The 17,298-nt window shown below is 38.2% G+C and overlaps 1 protein-coding gene across 1 annotated transcript in view; it reads left to right on the forward strand.

Annotated features, from left to right (window-relative positions):
- LOC133536558 (WD repeat-containing protein 7-like) overlaps nt 1–8,642 on the forward strand; it is a 134,042-nt gene extending 125,400 nt beyond the window's left edge. Inside the window, exons 22-23 of the mRNA XM_061877186.1 lie at nt 4,625–4,729; nt 6,695–8,642. Coding sequence (XP_061733170.1) covers nt 4,625–4,729; nt 6,695–6,898 — 309 coding nt within the window. The 3' untranslated portion in view covers nt 6,899–8,642. The remainder of the gene's footprint in view (nt 1–4,624; nt 4,730–6,694) is intronic.
- The last annotated feature ends 8,656 nt before the right edge of the window (nt 8,643–17,298 follow it).

Consider the following 17,298-nt stretch of genomic DNA (forward strand, 5'->3'; position numbering starts at 1 on the left):
AAATTTAAGTCTAGTGGTGCACAAAATGAAGCGTGCATGAACGTCACCTTTTTCAAAGAACAAAAAGCAACACAGTGCATGAACTCATAAGAAATGACACACCTGCAAATCAGTGTGACTTCTGCTGTTGGCGTATTCAGAATACGCCGATCAGGAGAAATTTTTATTTACACGATGGGTCGGGTGTGTCTAGACCTTAGCGACAGAGGCTCCTTCGAACCCCTGAGGCAGACTCACCGAACCCCTAGGGTTCGATTGAACCTGGGTTAAGAACCACTGGTTTCAAGTTAAAAGTTAAAGTAGCAATGATTGTCACACACACACTAGGTGTGGCCAAATGTGTCCTCTGCATTTGACGCATCCCCTTGTTCACCCCCTGGGAGGTGAGGGGAGCAGTGAGCAGCAGCGGTGGCCGCGCCCGGGAATTATTTTGGTGATTTAACCCCCAATTCCAAACCTTGATGCTGAATTCCAAGCAGGGAGGTAATGGGTGCCATTTTTATAGTCTTTGGTACGACTCGGCCGGGGTTTGAACTCACAACCCGACACTCTAACGCAGGGGTCGGGAACTTTTTTGGCTGAGAGAGCCATACAAGCCAAATATTTTGAAAAGTATTTCCGTTAATTATTATTTGCTAAAAAATAAAGTTTATGAGTTTGAACATCAAATATGTTGTCTTTGTAGCATATTCAACTGAATATGGCTTGAAAAGGATTTGCAAATCATTGTATTCTGTTTATATTTACATCTAACACCATTTCCCAACTCATATGGAAACAGGGTTTGTACACCTTCATCTACTGGTTAATCCCACATAGTATTTGCTGTGCAGCAAGCAATGGAATAAACAAAAAAAACAACAACAGTGAAACATGAGCGGAATGGAGAGATGTAAGAGTCCTGGAAGACCGGCCCAAAAATCGAATTTGGCTCTTTTTTCCTGCTGCTAACACAACTGGAATCTAATATGAGGCAGAAAAGCAAGTGCGAATATGAGATGTTCATGTAATTTGCCGTATTATATTTTTCTTCTTTAACAGCCGCACATGGGCTATAATTCCTGGGTCTCGGGCGCCGAGGGCGACACGACTTCATCTCATCTGCTGAGGAGCGCGTGAGATCCCGGTCATAGGCAGGCTGGGATGTTGATGGAGATTTCATTGAGGACCTTTATTGCGTTACACACTCTTCATCTGGTGGGACACTTTATTTGGTTACACCCGCTGCAACATTGCTTTATTTTGTCCCGTGAGTTCTGCTGCTGGACGCCAGCATCTGCTGGACCGAGGCTGGCCCTCACGTGATGGAATTATCTCACTCAGACCCAACACTTACTGTCAGGGACAATACCTGAGTCCTCTTGCTGGGCCGCGATAACATTTCAACACGGACCGAAATATGGTCTTCATCTCGTCTTTGTTATTACGGAATAGGATTTACTGACGTGTTTGCGACGCGGCGAAGAAATGATCTGGAAATTATCAAGGGTCAATTTGGTTCAATCTGTGGAATGGAGTTACCGTATTTTTCGGACTATAAGGCCTGAGCGGGTCTAGTCAGGTCACCAAAGGTGCACCAGATCACAGGGCGCATTAAAAAAAAATGTTTAATAACTAAAGTTCCTTGGGTGAATAATGTACACTCACTACACCAGTATGTTTTAGAACAGGGGTCAGCAACCTTTTTGAAAGCAAGAGCTACTTCTTGGGTACTGATTAATGCCAAGGGCTACCAGTTTGATACACACTTACATAAATTGCCAGAAATAGCCAATTTGCTCAATTTACCTTTAATACATAAATCTATATATATAAAAAAATGTATTTATAATTTGGGCAGCATAGCTCGGTTGGTAGAGTGGCCGTGCCAGCAACTTGAGGGTTGCAGGTTCGATTCCCACTTGTGCCATCCTAGTCACTGCCATTGTGTCCTTGGGCAAGACACTTTACCCACCTGCTCCCAGTGCCACCCACACTGCTTTAAATGTAACATAGATGTTGCGTGTCTCTATGTAAAGCGCTAGATAAATATAATTCACTTCACTTCACTTATATTTATATAAAAAAAATGGGTATTTCTGTCTGTCATTCCGTCTTACATTTTTTTTTTCCTTTTACGGAAGGTTTTTTCGTAGGGAATAAATGATGAAAAACACACTTAATTGAACGGTTTAAAAGACGAGAAAACACAAAAAAAATGCAAATTAAATTTTGAAACAGTTTATTTTCAATTTCGACTCTTTAAAATTCAAAATTCAACCCCAAAAAATGAAGAGAAAAACGAGCTAATTGGAATTTTTCTAAAAAAAATTATTTATGGAACATCATTAGTCATTTTTCCTGATGAAGATTAATTTTAGAATTTTAATGACATGTTTTAAATAGGTTAAAATCCAATCTGCACTTTGTTAGAATATATAACAAATTGGACCAATCTATGTTTCAATCAAGGAAAAAACATTATTTCTTCTGGATTTTCCAGAACAAAAATGTTAAAAAAAACTCAAAAGACTTTGAAATAAGTTTTAAATCTGATTTTACAGATTTTCTAGATTTGCCAGAATATTTTTTTTTAATTTTAATCATAAGTTTGAAGAAATATTTCACAAATATTCTTCTTTGAAAAAACAGAAGCTAAAATGAAGAATTAAATAAAAATGTATTTATTATTCTTTACAATAAACAAAATACATTTACTTGAACATTGATTTAAATTATCAGGAAAGAAGAGGAAGGAATTTAAAAGGTAAAAAGGTATATGTGTTTAAAAATCCTAAAATTATTTTTAAGGTTGTATTTTTTTCTCCGTTGTCTTTCTGAAAGTTATAAGAAGCAAAGTAAAAAAATAAATGAATTTATTTAAACAAGTGAAGACCAAGTCTTTAAAATATTTTCTTGGATTTTCAAATTCTATTTGAGTTTTGTCTCTCTTAGAATTACAAATGTCCAGCAAAGCGAGACCAGCTTGCTAGTAAATAAATAAAATAAAAAAATCGAGGCAGCTCACTGGTAAGTGCTGCTATTTGAGCTATTTTTAGAACAGGCCAGCGGGCGACTCATCTGGTCCTTACGGGCGACCTGGTGCCCGCGTTGGTGACCCCTGTTCTAGTGCTTTCATGGCTAGTTTACTGACAAATAAAAGTAACAACTTCACACTACTCGCAGTATAGCTCGGTCGGTAGAATGGCTATGCCAGCAACTCGAGGGTTCCTGGTTTGATCCCCACTTCCGCCATCCTAGTCACTGCCGTTGTGTCCTTTGGCAAGACACTTTACCCACCTGCTCCCAGTGCCACCCACACTGGTTTAAAAAGCTTACTTAGATATTGGGTTTCACTGTGGAAAGCATTTTGAGTCACTAGAGAAAAGTGCTATATAAATATAATTCACTTCACTTCATTAGAAATGGCAACAGTGGAGGATGAATGTCCTACAACAAGAAGATAGAGAAAAAGCAGAAGCTTATCGAATACGGTGTCTCCACGGACTACAAAGGCGGACGAGCACAAAGTTTTAAGACTTATGCAGATCCCAAATACAGATCAGTAGGTACCAGAAGGTAAAAAAATTAGCTTTTGCATTATATTGCGAAACAATACGCCAGAGAATGTTTTACCTTATACACACACCATAATAATACTGGTATGTTGAAGCACAGTACAATCCATCAAGGGGTGCGGCTTCATAGCTTACCAAAGTCCTACTAAAAAGATAGATTTTTGACTGCTACTAAAAAGAAAAATTTTTGAGCGCCGTGTGTAATGTTCTATATTTTCAATGGAACATATAAAATGTTGGTGTTGTTTACTTGAGTCACATTGCCATCATAGTGCAGCAGCCTACTCTTCACTTATGTGTGACTGCCATCTACTGGTCACACTTATCATTACACCATACACCAAATAAAATTGCTTCGAGGTGGGTAAGCTCAACTAAATTTATAGTCTGTAAAAAACGGTAGGTATTTTTGTTTGTCATTCGCACGGATGGGTGGCACTTAATTTGTTCTTAACTATGATGACAATAAAGGGATTCTTGTCTATTTTATTCTAATGAGCAAGCATAACAGTATCTGGTTCATTTTGGTGTTGTTTACATGAGTCATATTGCAGTCTACATGTATCTCTCTAATGTGTGACTGCCATCATATTGCACACCACATGTTTCTCTTATGTTTGACTGCCATCTACTGGTCACACTTAACATTTCCCCATGTACCAAATAAAATAGCTTCGGGGTCGGTAAGCACAACCAAAATGATTCCGTACATTAGGCGCACCGGATTATGAGGCGCATTGTCGATTTTTAAGAAAATTAAAGGATTTTAAGTGCGCCTTGTAGTCGGATAAATACGGTAAATATTCGTACAGTACAAAGTTGTAGGAAAAAAATGTCTTCAAAATGTTTTTTCATTGTGGGAATTGTCTGTGAAAGTTTTGCTTTGTTGTGCAATTCAGTGACACAAGTTCCCACTTTCCTTTCTAACCCTGTGAGTTTTTCCTTGCCCTGATGTTGGATCTGCAGCCAAGATGTCGTCGTTGCTTGTGCAGCCCTTTGAGACACTTGTGATTTCGGGCTATATAAATAAACACTGATTGACTGATTGATTGTCTGCTTGTCTGTAGAACATCCACGGTCACAAAGGTCCAATCACGGCGGTGTCATTTGCCCCTGATGGCCGTTACCTAGCAACGTACTCCAACGCTGACAGCCACATCTCATTTTGGCAGGTAAACTATATCACTTTATCTATTTATTTATCTACTTTTGTCAGGATTGTAACCTCCCGAGAGCTAAAGATCTCAGAAGATTTAATTTTAGAACATTTTAGAATACTGAAGTATAATTACTTGTGGTGTCACAATACAACTTTTTCACTTCCGTTACTGAAATTGGAGCTTTGATTATTGACATATACTGATATTGATCCAATACGATATCAGCAGGAATCAAACATACTTCTGTTACTTTGTAGTGTAACAATCGTGTTCCCTTGTTTGGTTTTTACTCATTTTTACTAATTGGTTCTTATCTAGTTTGCACTTTGTCTGTGTTATTATTATTATTATTATTATTGGATTTTATCTAGTTTGCACTTTGTCTGTGTTATTATTATTATTATTATTATTATTATTATTGGATTTTATCTAGTTTGCACTTTGTCTGTGTTATTATTATTATTATTATTATTATTATTATTGGATTTTATCTAGTTTGCACTTCGTCTGTATTATTATTATTATTATTGTTATTATTATTGGATTTTATCTAGTTTGCACTTTGTCCGTATTATTATTATTATTATTATTATTATTATTATTATTATTGGCTTTTATCTAGTTTGCACTTTGTTTGTATTATTATTATTATTATTATTGGATTTTATCTAGTTTGCACTTTGTCTGTATTATTATTTTTATTATTATTGTTATTTTTATTGGCTTTTATCTACATTGCACTTTTGTTTGTGTTATTATTATTATTATTATTATTGGATTTTATCTAGTTTGCACTTTGTCTTAGTATTATTATTTGTATTATTATTGTTATTTTTATTGGCTTTTATCTACTTTGCACTTTGTCTGTATTATTATTATTATTATTTATTATTATTATTATTATTGGATTTTATGTAGTTTGCACTTTGTCTGTATTATTACTATCATTATTATCGACTCCTCTTTGCCTCATTCTTTTTATTTTCCTATTTTAATGTTGTTAGATCTGTGTTGTTCTTGTTATTGTTGAGGACAAGTGTTGTAAATTAGCTTTGGCTCCAAACACTCTGATATTTATGTTTCTGCATCCGTCCCTATTTCAAATGAACTTTTATATATAAAGTTTTAACAATATTTATTTCAAGTTAAATTACTTAAACAAAATAAAATGGTCTGAATAATCACTAACATATTTTTTTATTAAAAATCTGGAGTGGACTTATGCTGTCTTTAAGTTAAAGTGGAGTGGTAATTGTTCTTTGACAACAACTCTTGGCCAAAATAATTAAGCTAAAATGAGTAAGTTGAATGATGCGGACACATTTGTTACTGGAAAATTGCTAATAGGATTCTGTAAGTAATATGTAACTCTAATGATTTGATACTAGTTTCTATGGACAAATGTCATGTTGTAGACTGCAATAATATCCAATTAGGACACGTACTAGGGATGTCCAGCCTGTAAAGTATTGTGGATCTAAGGACGTCCAGCCTGTAAAGTATTGTGCATCAGTTGTAAACACTTTGCAGGACTTCTTCTTTCACATATTGTAGATGCAATTATAATCCAGTTCTAGTATTTCTTTGCTCACATCAAACTGATATTCACTGTCAATATCAAATTCTGACACCTTCAGTAATAATTCATTCTGGCCGCTGATTAAAATTTTTTTTTATTGTTAGTTAGAGTGCTTTTTCTGTTATTATTTATAAGTTACTTGATGGTCCAACACTGGGACATTATTTGTGTGTATGATGGATTTCTAAGAATATTCCAAAGTATTATTATGATAAACATTGTCATTTGAAAAAAAAATTACAATTAATAGTGTATGTGCCTAAATATGTGTGTATTATTTGCACGTACTTACTGTATTTTCCTCAACCCCACGGAATTTTTTTTTCCAAAATCGTGAGTTTGACATTTCGTAAAAAACAACTCCATAAATAAAACTGCTGTGACGTGTCTGACTTTAGATGAACACCAGTCTGCTGGGCAGCATCGGGATGTTGAACTCGGCCCCCCAGCTGCGCTGCATTAAGACCTACCAGGTACCACCGGTCCAACCGGCCTCTCCCGGATCCCAGAACCACCTGAAACTGGCCCGCCTCATTTGGACTTCCAACCGGAACGTCATCCTGATGGCGCACGACGGCAAGGAGCACCGCTTCATGGTGTAAAAAGTGCACGGGTACTTTTAGGCTCCGCTTGACTTCACAGCATGACTTAGTGTGACAACAACAACATTTTATTGGGGAACGATCTAGAATCTTGAAGACGGGAATTAAGAACCCAACCTTAGTAGGTTTTCATGTGTTTTATCTCCCAATTACTGAATATGTAATATAAGTTACATTTAGTATTATGTAACGTAGTTATTTATCTGGTCATTCCAAATTATTATTTGTTTTAGTTTTCACTTCATTGCTATTTATTTGATGCTCGCCCTTTATTATGAGGACACAATAAGTTTGCGTAGCTATGGAGAATTTTACGACAGTATTTTACTTTACTTTTATTACTGCTGGAATAAATGCATTTTTTTTTCTTCACGTTTGTGAGTGCGCCGCCTCGTACGCCATCTCAGAGGCTTACTTCCATACTCACGAGGGATGTCTGATAATATCGGACTGATGATATTATTATGCTTTAAAATGTAATATCGGAAATTATCGGTATCGGTTTCAAAAAGTAAAATTTGAGACTTTTTAAAACGCCTCTGTGTACACAGATGTAGGAAGGTACAGAACATTAGCACATAATATCTCTGGCTTTTCACCCACACAAGTGAATGCTAGGCATACTTGGTCAACAGCCATGCAGGTCACACTGAGGATGGCCGCATAAACAACTTTAACACTGTTACAAATGTGTGAACCCACACCAAACAAGAATGACACATTTCGGGAGAATATCCACACCGTAACACAACCGAACAAATACCTGCAGCACTAACTCTTCCGGGACGCTACAATATAAACCCCGCCCACCTCAACCTCCTCGTGCTCTCTCAGGGAGAGCGTGTCCCAAATTCCAAGCTGCTGTTTTGAGGCATGTTAAAAAAAAATAATACACTTTGTGACTTCGTTAATAAATATGGCAGTGCCATGTTGGCATTGTTTTTTTACATAACTTGAGTTGATATATTTTAGGGAAAAACGTGTTACATTGTTTAATGCATCCAGCGGGGCATCACAACAAAGTTAGGTGTGATGATGTCTTCATTCCAGTATCAGTCGATATCGGAATCGGTAATTAAGAGTTGGACAATATCGGATATCGGCAAAAAAAGCCATTATCGGACATCTCTGGCTTCAGTTTATTGCAGGAATGACTACTAAAAGTAGCTTTAATGATGAGCAACTCGTACTTGAGTAAAAAAGTGTGACAACTAAGAGTTTTTTCTCCCACTTTGAGTCATCTTGCAGCGTAGGAAGCATCAACATGATGGCTAACAATACTAAAAATATCACAATTACCCACTAGGGTCGTGCATCCCAGGGAAAATGATACGGACATCTATGATTTTTGACTAAACACGTGCATTGCGAGCTCACTTAAACGCTGCTGAAATGTGTTTGATTAACGCTCACTTTAATGTAATTATTACACTTGTGTTTGCTACGCGATGACATCATCAGTGGCTTGTAAATGGAACTTTTTGCTTCACAACGTTTAAAGTAAGAGAGAAATATATTCACCCAAATGTACATAGAAATATATTCACTGAATGATGAGTTTGTGTTGGTTTAGGAAGTCAAGTTTGTTTTAGAATAATGCTGTCAAAGTTAAAGGGGAACTGCACTTTTTTGGGGGGTAATACTACGATCCTTATGTAAGACAAGCACACAAGTTTTTCTTTGTTTATGCATTCTAACTTGCAAATAAGTCCTCTTACAATGGAGCCTATAAAGCCTTTCAAAACACGTCCATCGTTTTATATCAAATAACTCATTTTATCCCATGGAGGAAAACTTATTCCCACTGGTAAAATCCTGGGATGATAACTTAAAAATAAAGACCACTTTTAAAATTTTTATTTGTGGCAAAAATAAAACACGCATATTTTGAAAATGTACTCATGACAAATAATCCTCTTTGCAAAACATTTCAAGTTAGTTTACAAAGCCAGTAAACTTCAAGCACTTCCTGTTCAGCATTATCATCTTGGCGGTTCATTAAAGACGTGTTTGGGAAAGCTACCGAGTGTTTCCTCGAACCGCCGCACTGCTGACATCCACAAATGTGACAACACATTGAACCGAACTCTCACGGCTGTGTTGGATCCACTATGGACTGAACTTTCACAATATCATGTTAGACCCGCTCGAAATCCATTGCTTTCGGTCCCCTAGTGGGGGCTGGGGGGGTTGTTGCCCACATATGTGGTCCTCTCCAAGGTTCTCATAGTCATCATTGTCACCGAGGTCCCACTGGGTGTGAGTTCTCCTTGCCCTTCGGTGGGTTCTTCCGAGGATGTCCTAGTGGTTTGTGCAGCCATTTACCATCATTCAAATATTACAATTATAATATAATCATAACAATAATCAAAATGACACCGTAATAGCCAAATTAAAGGTAACATAACCCCAAACATAACCAATGTGAACGTGGTAGATTTAAGCATAAAATAAAATACGACAAACAACAAATGTAGAAACATGCATTTTTACAATGGACTTCAGGGTGCGCATTGTGCCGTCAACAAACTGCACGAAAAATCTTAACGACAAAGATGACGGTCATGTTGACTTTGCATTTTACTGTTTCGTTATTTTTATCTGTTGAGTTGATTATTTACAACAACAAAAAAAGGTATTGTGCATTGCTACGGCGTCAGTCTGTTGCCAGCCACAATCGACGCTGATTGGAGTAGTGGCAGCCAATCCGGAGGGCGCTTAAAGTCAGCTGACACGTCATCTTTAAACAGTGTCACGTGTGACGTGGATTACACTTGAATTGCTATTGTGACATCCAGTGGATACATTTAGAACGGCAGTTTCTTTTATTGAAAAATTGCAGCTCACTTCAACTTATTTTGAGGGCTGTGGGCCGGGTTAAACCTATTTGCGGGCCCCGGTCCGTACATTTGACACCCCTTTTTTATATACTTGTAAGTATATATTCATAATGTAGTAACATTCATCATAACATGTCGTATTTACAGATTTTGCGGCACATCACGACATTGGCTTTCCCCCCCCCCAACAACATCATAAACATCACTTACTGTGCAATGTCTGCTGTCACTGGGATGGCGATTGATACAATCTTCATACTTAAACTCCTGTTTGGATGAAGAATGACTCATAATACTCGCAAATAAAAAATATGTGTGGCATGAAGCATCTTTTAGGGGGGTTTTCCGCCATTTCCGGGTATAAGTTGACTGTCGAGGTTGACCCACTGCTCACAGATTTTCAAAAGAAAGTTCTAAAGCTTATTGATATATAGCATCAAATAGAATAGAAAGTACTTTATTGATTCCTGGGGGAAATTCAGCAAATATCAGATTGTAGGTGTATTTATTTTGTACACTTGGTGTTCATATTTCACTGTTTGTTGCATTTTTTGGCGTTTCACTTGATTGTAAAATATGTGGATGGAAAAGGGGATGTGATGTTCATATTTTGACAATATTCAGTGTTTTATCCTTCATAGAAAAATGTAAAAATTCCATTACGTTTTTTAAGGCGGTCCGTCATAACGTTTTTAGCATTCAATCAGACATTATTGTGAGGTTTTGTATTAGTGTTCCTAAAAATAGATATACCGGCCCCAAGACACATTTTTTTCTGTAAATGTGGCCCCCCGGGTCTAAATAATTACCCAGGCCTGATGTAGATGCAAAGACGTCATGGCTGCTATTGGCTCAAATGTAAGCAGGATTTTATTTACATTTATTTAGAATGCATTAAAAAAAAAGAAAAATGTGTTCTAGTCTGGGCTTCACGGTGGCAGAGGGGTTAGTGCGTCTGCCTCACAATACGAAGCTCCTGCAGTCCTGGGTTCAAATCCAGGCTGGGGATCTTTCTGTGTGGAGTTTGCATGTTCTCCCCGTGAATGCGTGGGTTCCCTCCGGGTACTCCGGCTTCCTCCCACTTCCAAAGACATGCACCTGGGGATAGGCCCCTCCCACCTCCAAAGACATGCACCTGGGGATAGGCCCCTCCCACCTCCAAAGACATGCACCTGGGGATAGGTTGATTGGCAACACTAAATGGTCCCTAGTGTGTGAATGTGAGTGTGAATGTTGTCTGTCTATCTGTGTTGGCCCTGTGATGAGGTGGCGACTTGTCCAGGGTGTACCCCGCCTTCCGCCCGATTGTAGCTGAGATAGGCGCCAGCGCCCCCCGTGACCCCGAAAGGGAATAAGCGGCAGAAAATGGGTGGGTGGGGGGTGTTCTAGTCTCCAATAAGGATTGTGGATTATAGGCAATTTTAAGAAAAAAAGTGCAATTCCCCTTTAATGCAAGTTATTCTTATTTAAAAATATATATAATAATAATTTAGATAGATTTGTCTAGCAATTTATTTTATTTAGGTGAATGCATCCTGTAGGTAAGTGCAAAGCTGAGTGAGAAGAGTCGTTTGCAAATTTAATTTCAAAATAAAACCGTGAGCAGGTTTTGAGCTTTGAGAAGTGTCCAAACTGTTGGCCTGTAATGTACGTGAATAATGCCATTATTTTTTGTGACTAGCACAAGCGTTAACATTATTTTTGACATCCTTAGAAAAACATTGTTGTTAAAGGAAGATAACGTAGTGGAAACATTTCTCATCATCGTTGTGTTCACTCCTCACCTTGTTCCTTATTGCAAATCTTATGTTTCACATTCCAACTCCATCCATCCATTTTCTACCGCTTGTCCCTTTTTGGGGTTGCCGGTACATTCAACTCATTTGTGAAAACAGAAAAAAGGCAAAAAAAAAAGAAAAACCTGTGTACAACTTTCCAAACATCTTTAAATATAAACCAATAGTGAAATATGATTATGGTCTGTTATGTAGTTGTACCTAATGAAATGACCTGCGGGGGCAAATAAATGTTTGACCCCCTGCTGATTTTGTAACTTTAACCTTAATAATTAGTCTTTACTTTTTATCAGAGAGAGCAGGAGCCAACAAGAAGTCCAGAAAAGTATTTGAGTGAATGAAGTATTTGACCTTGCAGGCTGATGATGTTCCCACAGGTGAGAAGCTGGCTGGGCAGAGACCAACACTTAGTACTAAAATGGAGAAAACAACATTTAAATCCTCCTGGATCTGAACCTCCGTGCAGAATGAGTGTCAGGTGCATCACCAAGACAAACATAAGTAGCACACTTTGCTGGGGTGGAGTGATACAGTATCCATGGAGACAGAACACCGCCATTTGTCTACAATGTTGACATTGGAGACAAATAAATACAAAATTATAAAAAATACAATAATTTTGGTGGCTATTTTTTGACACGTTATCGATTATCCTTCCATCCATTTTCTACCGCTTATCCCTTTAGGGGGATGTTATATATTATATCCATCCATCCATCTTCCGCTTATCCGAGGTGGTGTCGCGGGGGCAACAGCCTAAGCAGGGAAGCCCAGACTTCCCTCTCCCCAGCCACTTCATCCAGCTCCTCCCGGGGGATCCTGAGCCGGGAGACATGGTCTTCCCAACGTGTCCTGGGTCTTTCCCGTGGCCTCCTACTGGTCAGACGTGCCCTAAACACCTCCCTAGGGAGGCGTCCGGGTGGCATCCTGACCAGATGCCCGAACCGCACTCATCTGGCTCCAAATTATATTGTTTTATATATTTTTTTACACTTTTAATGTTTGAAACCATAAAAAAAGAAGCGAAACCTTAAAAAAAATTAAACAAAACTGTAAAAAAGAGAAACAAATGAAAATAAATATATATAGCATGAAAATCTTTCAAACACACAAAAACAATAAATATTGGCATTGAAAATATCCACCAAAAAGTGAGTGAGTGAATTATATTTATATAGCGTTTTTTCTCTAGTGACTCAAAGCGCTTTACATAGTGAAACCCAATATCTAAGTTACATTTAAACCAGTGTGGGTGGCACTGGGAGCAGGTGGGTAAAGTGTCTTGCCCAAGGACACAACGGCAGTGACTAGGATGGCGGAAGCGGGGATCGAACCTGCAACCCTCAAGTTGCTGGCACGGCCACTCTACCAACCGATCTATACCGCATTTTTGATGCTTGTATTTATCAAGTTAAGTAGCAATGATTGTCACACACACACTTGGTGTGGCAAAGTTATTTTCTGCATTTGACCCATCAACCTTGATCACAGGTGAGGAGAGCAGTGAGCAGCAGCAGTGGCCACGCCCGGGAGTCATTTTTTGTGATTTAACCCCCAATTCCAACCATTGATGCTGAGTGCCAAGCAGGGAGGTAACGGGTACCAGTTGTATAGTCTTTGGTATGACTCGGCCGGGATTTGAACTGACAACCTACTGATATCAGGGCAGACACTCTAACCACTAGGCCAAGTACAACTTTTTTGACAATGTCAATTTTTTTCTAGATAGATATCCCGCTGCTCAAAAATAAAAATCACCTGAACGCTTGGAAGAAAGTGAAGCAACACCTAAAAGGAGCTTTTTTCCAACTCAACTCAACAACCATTTTTTGAAGGCAGAGAAATGACATCACACCCCTCCTGTCAAACATGGAAGTGAAAATATTTTAGGTATCTTTAAAAGGTACATGAAGACTTTGGAACAGGTGTCACAGAACAACTAAGCACCCAAAAGGCAGGACATGAATGATGTACTGTAGACGCTGATAGTGTGCCTGCAAGGCCCCCAAACTTAATCCCTGTCGATAACAGTAGAGCATGTGTTGCCAAGTGACAGCCTCAAAACCCTCCAGATTTGGACAGTACTTGTAAAGAGGAGTGGAACAATATCTTTAACAACCTGAGCCTTGTTTCAAGGGTTGGAATTGGGAGTTAAATCACCAAAAATTATTCCCGGGCGCGGCCACCACTGCTGCTCACTGCTCACCTCATCTCCCAGTGGGGGATCAAGAGTGATGGCTCAAACGTAGAGAGACATTTCGCCACGCCGTGTGTGTGTGTGTGTGTGTGTGTGTGTGCGTGTGTGTGTGTGTGTGTGTGTGTGTGTGACAATCATGGGTACTTTAACTTGGGATCAAGTACTTCTTTCACTCAAAGAAATGTTCATAGTGTTGGATGTTTTATTTCTGGGTTTGTTTAAGAAATAACCTAAAAGAAAAAAATCATGGACTGTTCATGTGTTAAGTTCAACAAAATAAGCAGGGTGTCCCCAAAATATATTTCCCCCCGTTTTGTGTTAATGTGCATTGAATATATTAGTGTGTGTGTGTGTGTGTGTGTGTGTTCTGGCAATGCATACTTAATGGGGACATCGCTCTGTTTACACACCTTTAGGGGACCTCTGACGGTGTGGGGACTGTCAGAGGTCCCCTAAAGCAGTTGTCCCCAACCACCGATTGGTACCGGGCCGCAATAGAATTTTTTATTAAATCAACATAAAGAACACAATACACACTTACAATTAGTGCACCAACCACAAAAACCTCCCTTTTTCATGACAAAGAAGAAAAAATAAAAAATTAAATTAAAAAAAAAGGACCCCCCCCCCCCAGCCCCCGGGCCGCGGGACAAATTATTAAGCGTTGACCGGTCCGCGGATACAAAAAGGTTGGGGACCACTGCCCTAAAGGGAAACCTTTAATTTCATTTGAACTTTTTTGTTTTTCAACGGTCCTCAGTTGTCAGGTACAAATTTGTGTGAATTATGCAAAAATATTGAAATGTGGTCCCCATGAACCATATTAACTCTTTTCCCCAGGGTCCCCAGTAAGACTGATCAGCACATTACTTCATCAATCCAGAGATTTAAAGACGTGTATGAGCTAACTGGCCAGTGGACATTTTACACCATTTTTTTTTATGCCTCCACAACCTGTAGAAAGGGTGGTCCCCACAAGTCATGAACAACAACTTGGTCCCCATTCCAAGTGTGTGTGTGTGTGTGCATGCATGTGAGCAGTTCTCAGTTTGACTCCACTATGTACTGCAGGAAGGGAGTTCATATGACCCCATTCGTCGCGGTTTACCTGACACATGAAGCGTGACAAATTTGGGGCGTGCATCATCCAATTGAGGGTCGAATATTTTTTAATGTTTTTTGTGGCAATTCTGACTTTGACCACAGCTATGAAGAGTTCAGTTTTGTGTATTTATTTATATAGCACATTTAAAAACGAGCCCAGTCGGCCAAAGTGCTGCACGGACATAACAAAAGGGTCACAGAGTGTCACATGTACGTTGTGACAAGGACGGGTGAATAAAATTTCGTAGTAATATATACCTTAAAAGAAGTGCAGAATGTATCACTTAAAATGCTTAAATGTAATTAATAAATAAAGGAATAAAACAAAAACACCCAATAAATGATGGCGCTTTCCATCATTTTAGGCAGTCTGCATTGCAAAATGTTTAACCCCTTCTCTTCCACCCAGGAATGGGGTCATATGAATCCACACCCTGCTGTATCAAATCTAAGTGTAAGATGTGAACTTTTTGTCCAATAAAGATGTTCCAAAAAAAATAATAATAAAGTTTGTGTGTTTTATAGTCTGTATATTCAGGCCAGTAAAGGGGGGTGGGGGGGATTTTCAGATGCAAATGAGTTGAGATATAAATTAAAGTGAACAATTGATTTAAATGACCTTAATGGTCCCCTATGACAAAAATTAATCGAACAGGTCTGGGTTTCTATGAGGACCCCGACTTAAACAAGTCAAAAAACTTGTGTGTGTGTATATATATATATATATATATAAAATTGGATTATCCAGAGAATAGTGCTCGATACCGTGGTAAGAGTGCAAAATCTCCTCACGATTGAGGGAACCCCTCATGAAACAGTTCTGTAGAGATGAAGTAGTCTTGTGATTTTTTCCACACATACATATATATATATTGATATATATATGTGTATGTATATATATATATGTATGTATATATATATATATATATATATATATATATATATAAATATATATATATATATGTATGTATGTATATATGTATATATATATATATATATGTGTGTATATATGTATGTATATATATATATATATATGTATATATATATATATTTATTTATTTATATATGTATATGTATATGCATATAAATGTACAGCCCGTCTTACTGCATATGGCCAAAAGCAGTACCAGTTGATTTTACGGTAAAAACTGAAGTCGGCGGAATTTAGCCGTAAAAATCAATTGTCAATTTTATAGTCTACAATTTGATTGATAATTTGTTTTGAAATCATAAGTCAAACAGATATGAGTACAGTATTCATCTTTATTTTAACAAAAATATATTTTTGAAATACATAATATAATATTTTGACAATATTGAATTTCAAAAGAAATGCAATTTCCTTGAGTACAAGATTTGTGATTTCAAAAGGGAAAGAACAAATGTATTTAGTTTGAAAAGATGCAGCATTTTATTAACGCATATTATTTCCCGGCTTTCCCGGGCCACATCAAATAATGTGGTGGCCCAGATTTGTCCCTTGAGTGTGACACCTGTGTGCTATCTGATGGGAAAAAGAACAGTTGTCATTCATAAAGCAGATGATTGTTGGCGTACAAGTGTGAGTGCAGCCTTGTGTGAGGTGTGTATTGATCAGTGTGTGCTCCACCAGGGTGAACAGCAGCAGTGAGTGCAGACACCATGTTGCCTCTTGACTGTAAAGACTGTTAAACCATGAAAGGCTGCAGGGTCACTGTCTCATCTTGCTTCTTCAGTGTTTCAAGAAGCTGCCGGCTGGGAAGGTGTTACCCTTGCATGCTTAAAGCCACTCTGCACATGACTCCTAATGGGCAACATTTACTATTCACTTTCACCTTTTTCTCGCTCGCATACATCCAAACAAAGACTTGCAATACTAAACCAATTTACCAGCTTAGGTTCTTAACTCAAAACACTTTCATCTAAAATCTACTTTTCCCGTTGAAAAGAAAAGGTGAGGCCTTTAATCACAGGTTGAAACACCGATGACATCTATTAAACAGACAAGAAGCAAGGAATTAAACAGAGACAGGATTCAATTTAGCTCAATGAGGAGAAACGTCTGGGCTGTACTCTTGTATAGTCTTCCACCAATCTCCGAGGAAATGGTTGCACGCCTCCTCTTTTATTTGGACTGTTCCTGATTACATGGCAACAGCTGTTTCTAAAGAGAGGGGGGTCGTAAACCGCTGTTGCCCTAGGTCACAAAACAGTTCAAAGAAAAGATGCCTAGAGCTTGTGTCTGGTCCTGCTTCTTATGCGCTTTGTAGATCTTCCTGATCTTCCTGTAGATCACAATAGATCAAAGAAACCGACACCTTCATGTCGCGTCCCATCGTACACAGTGGAGTTTTACAAGCCTTTTACAATCTTTTGCCTGCTCGCTGGTAACTTATGGGAACACAAAGTTCTGTAATAACTTAGATACAATTATTCTGACACCATGCCCACCGTCAAGCATGGTGGTGCTAGTATTATGCTCTG

This window comes from Nerophis ophidion, linkage group LG17, assembly GCF_033978795.1.
Source record: "Nerophis ophidion isolate RoL-2023_Sa linkage group LG17, RoL_Noph_v1.0, whole genome shotgun sequence".
NCBI lineage: Eukaryota > Metazoa > Chordata > Actinopteri > Syngnathiformes > Syngnathidae > Nerophis > Nerophis ophidion.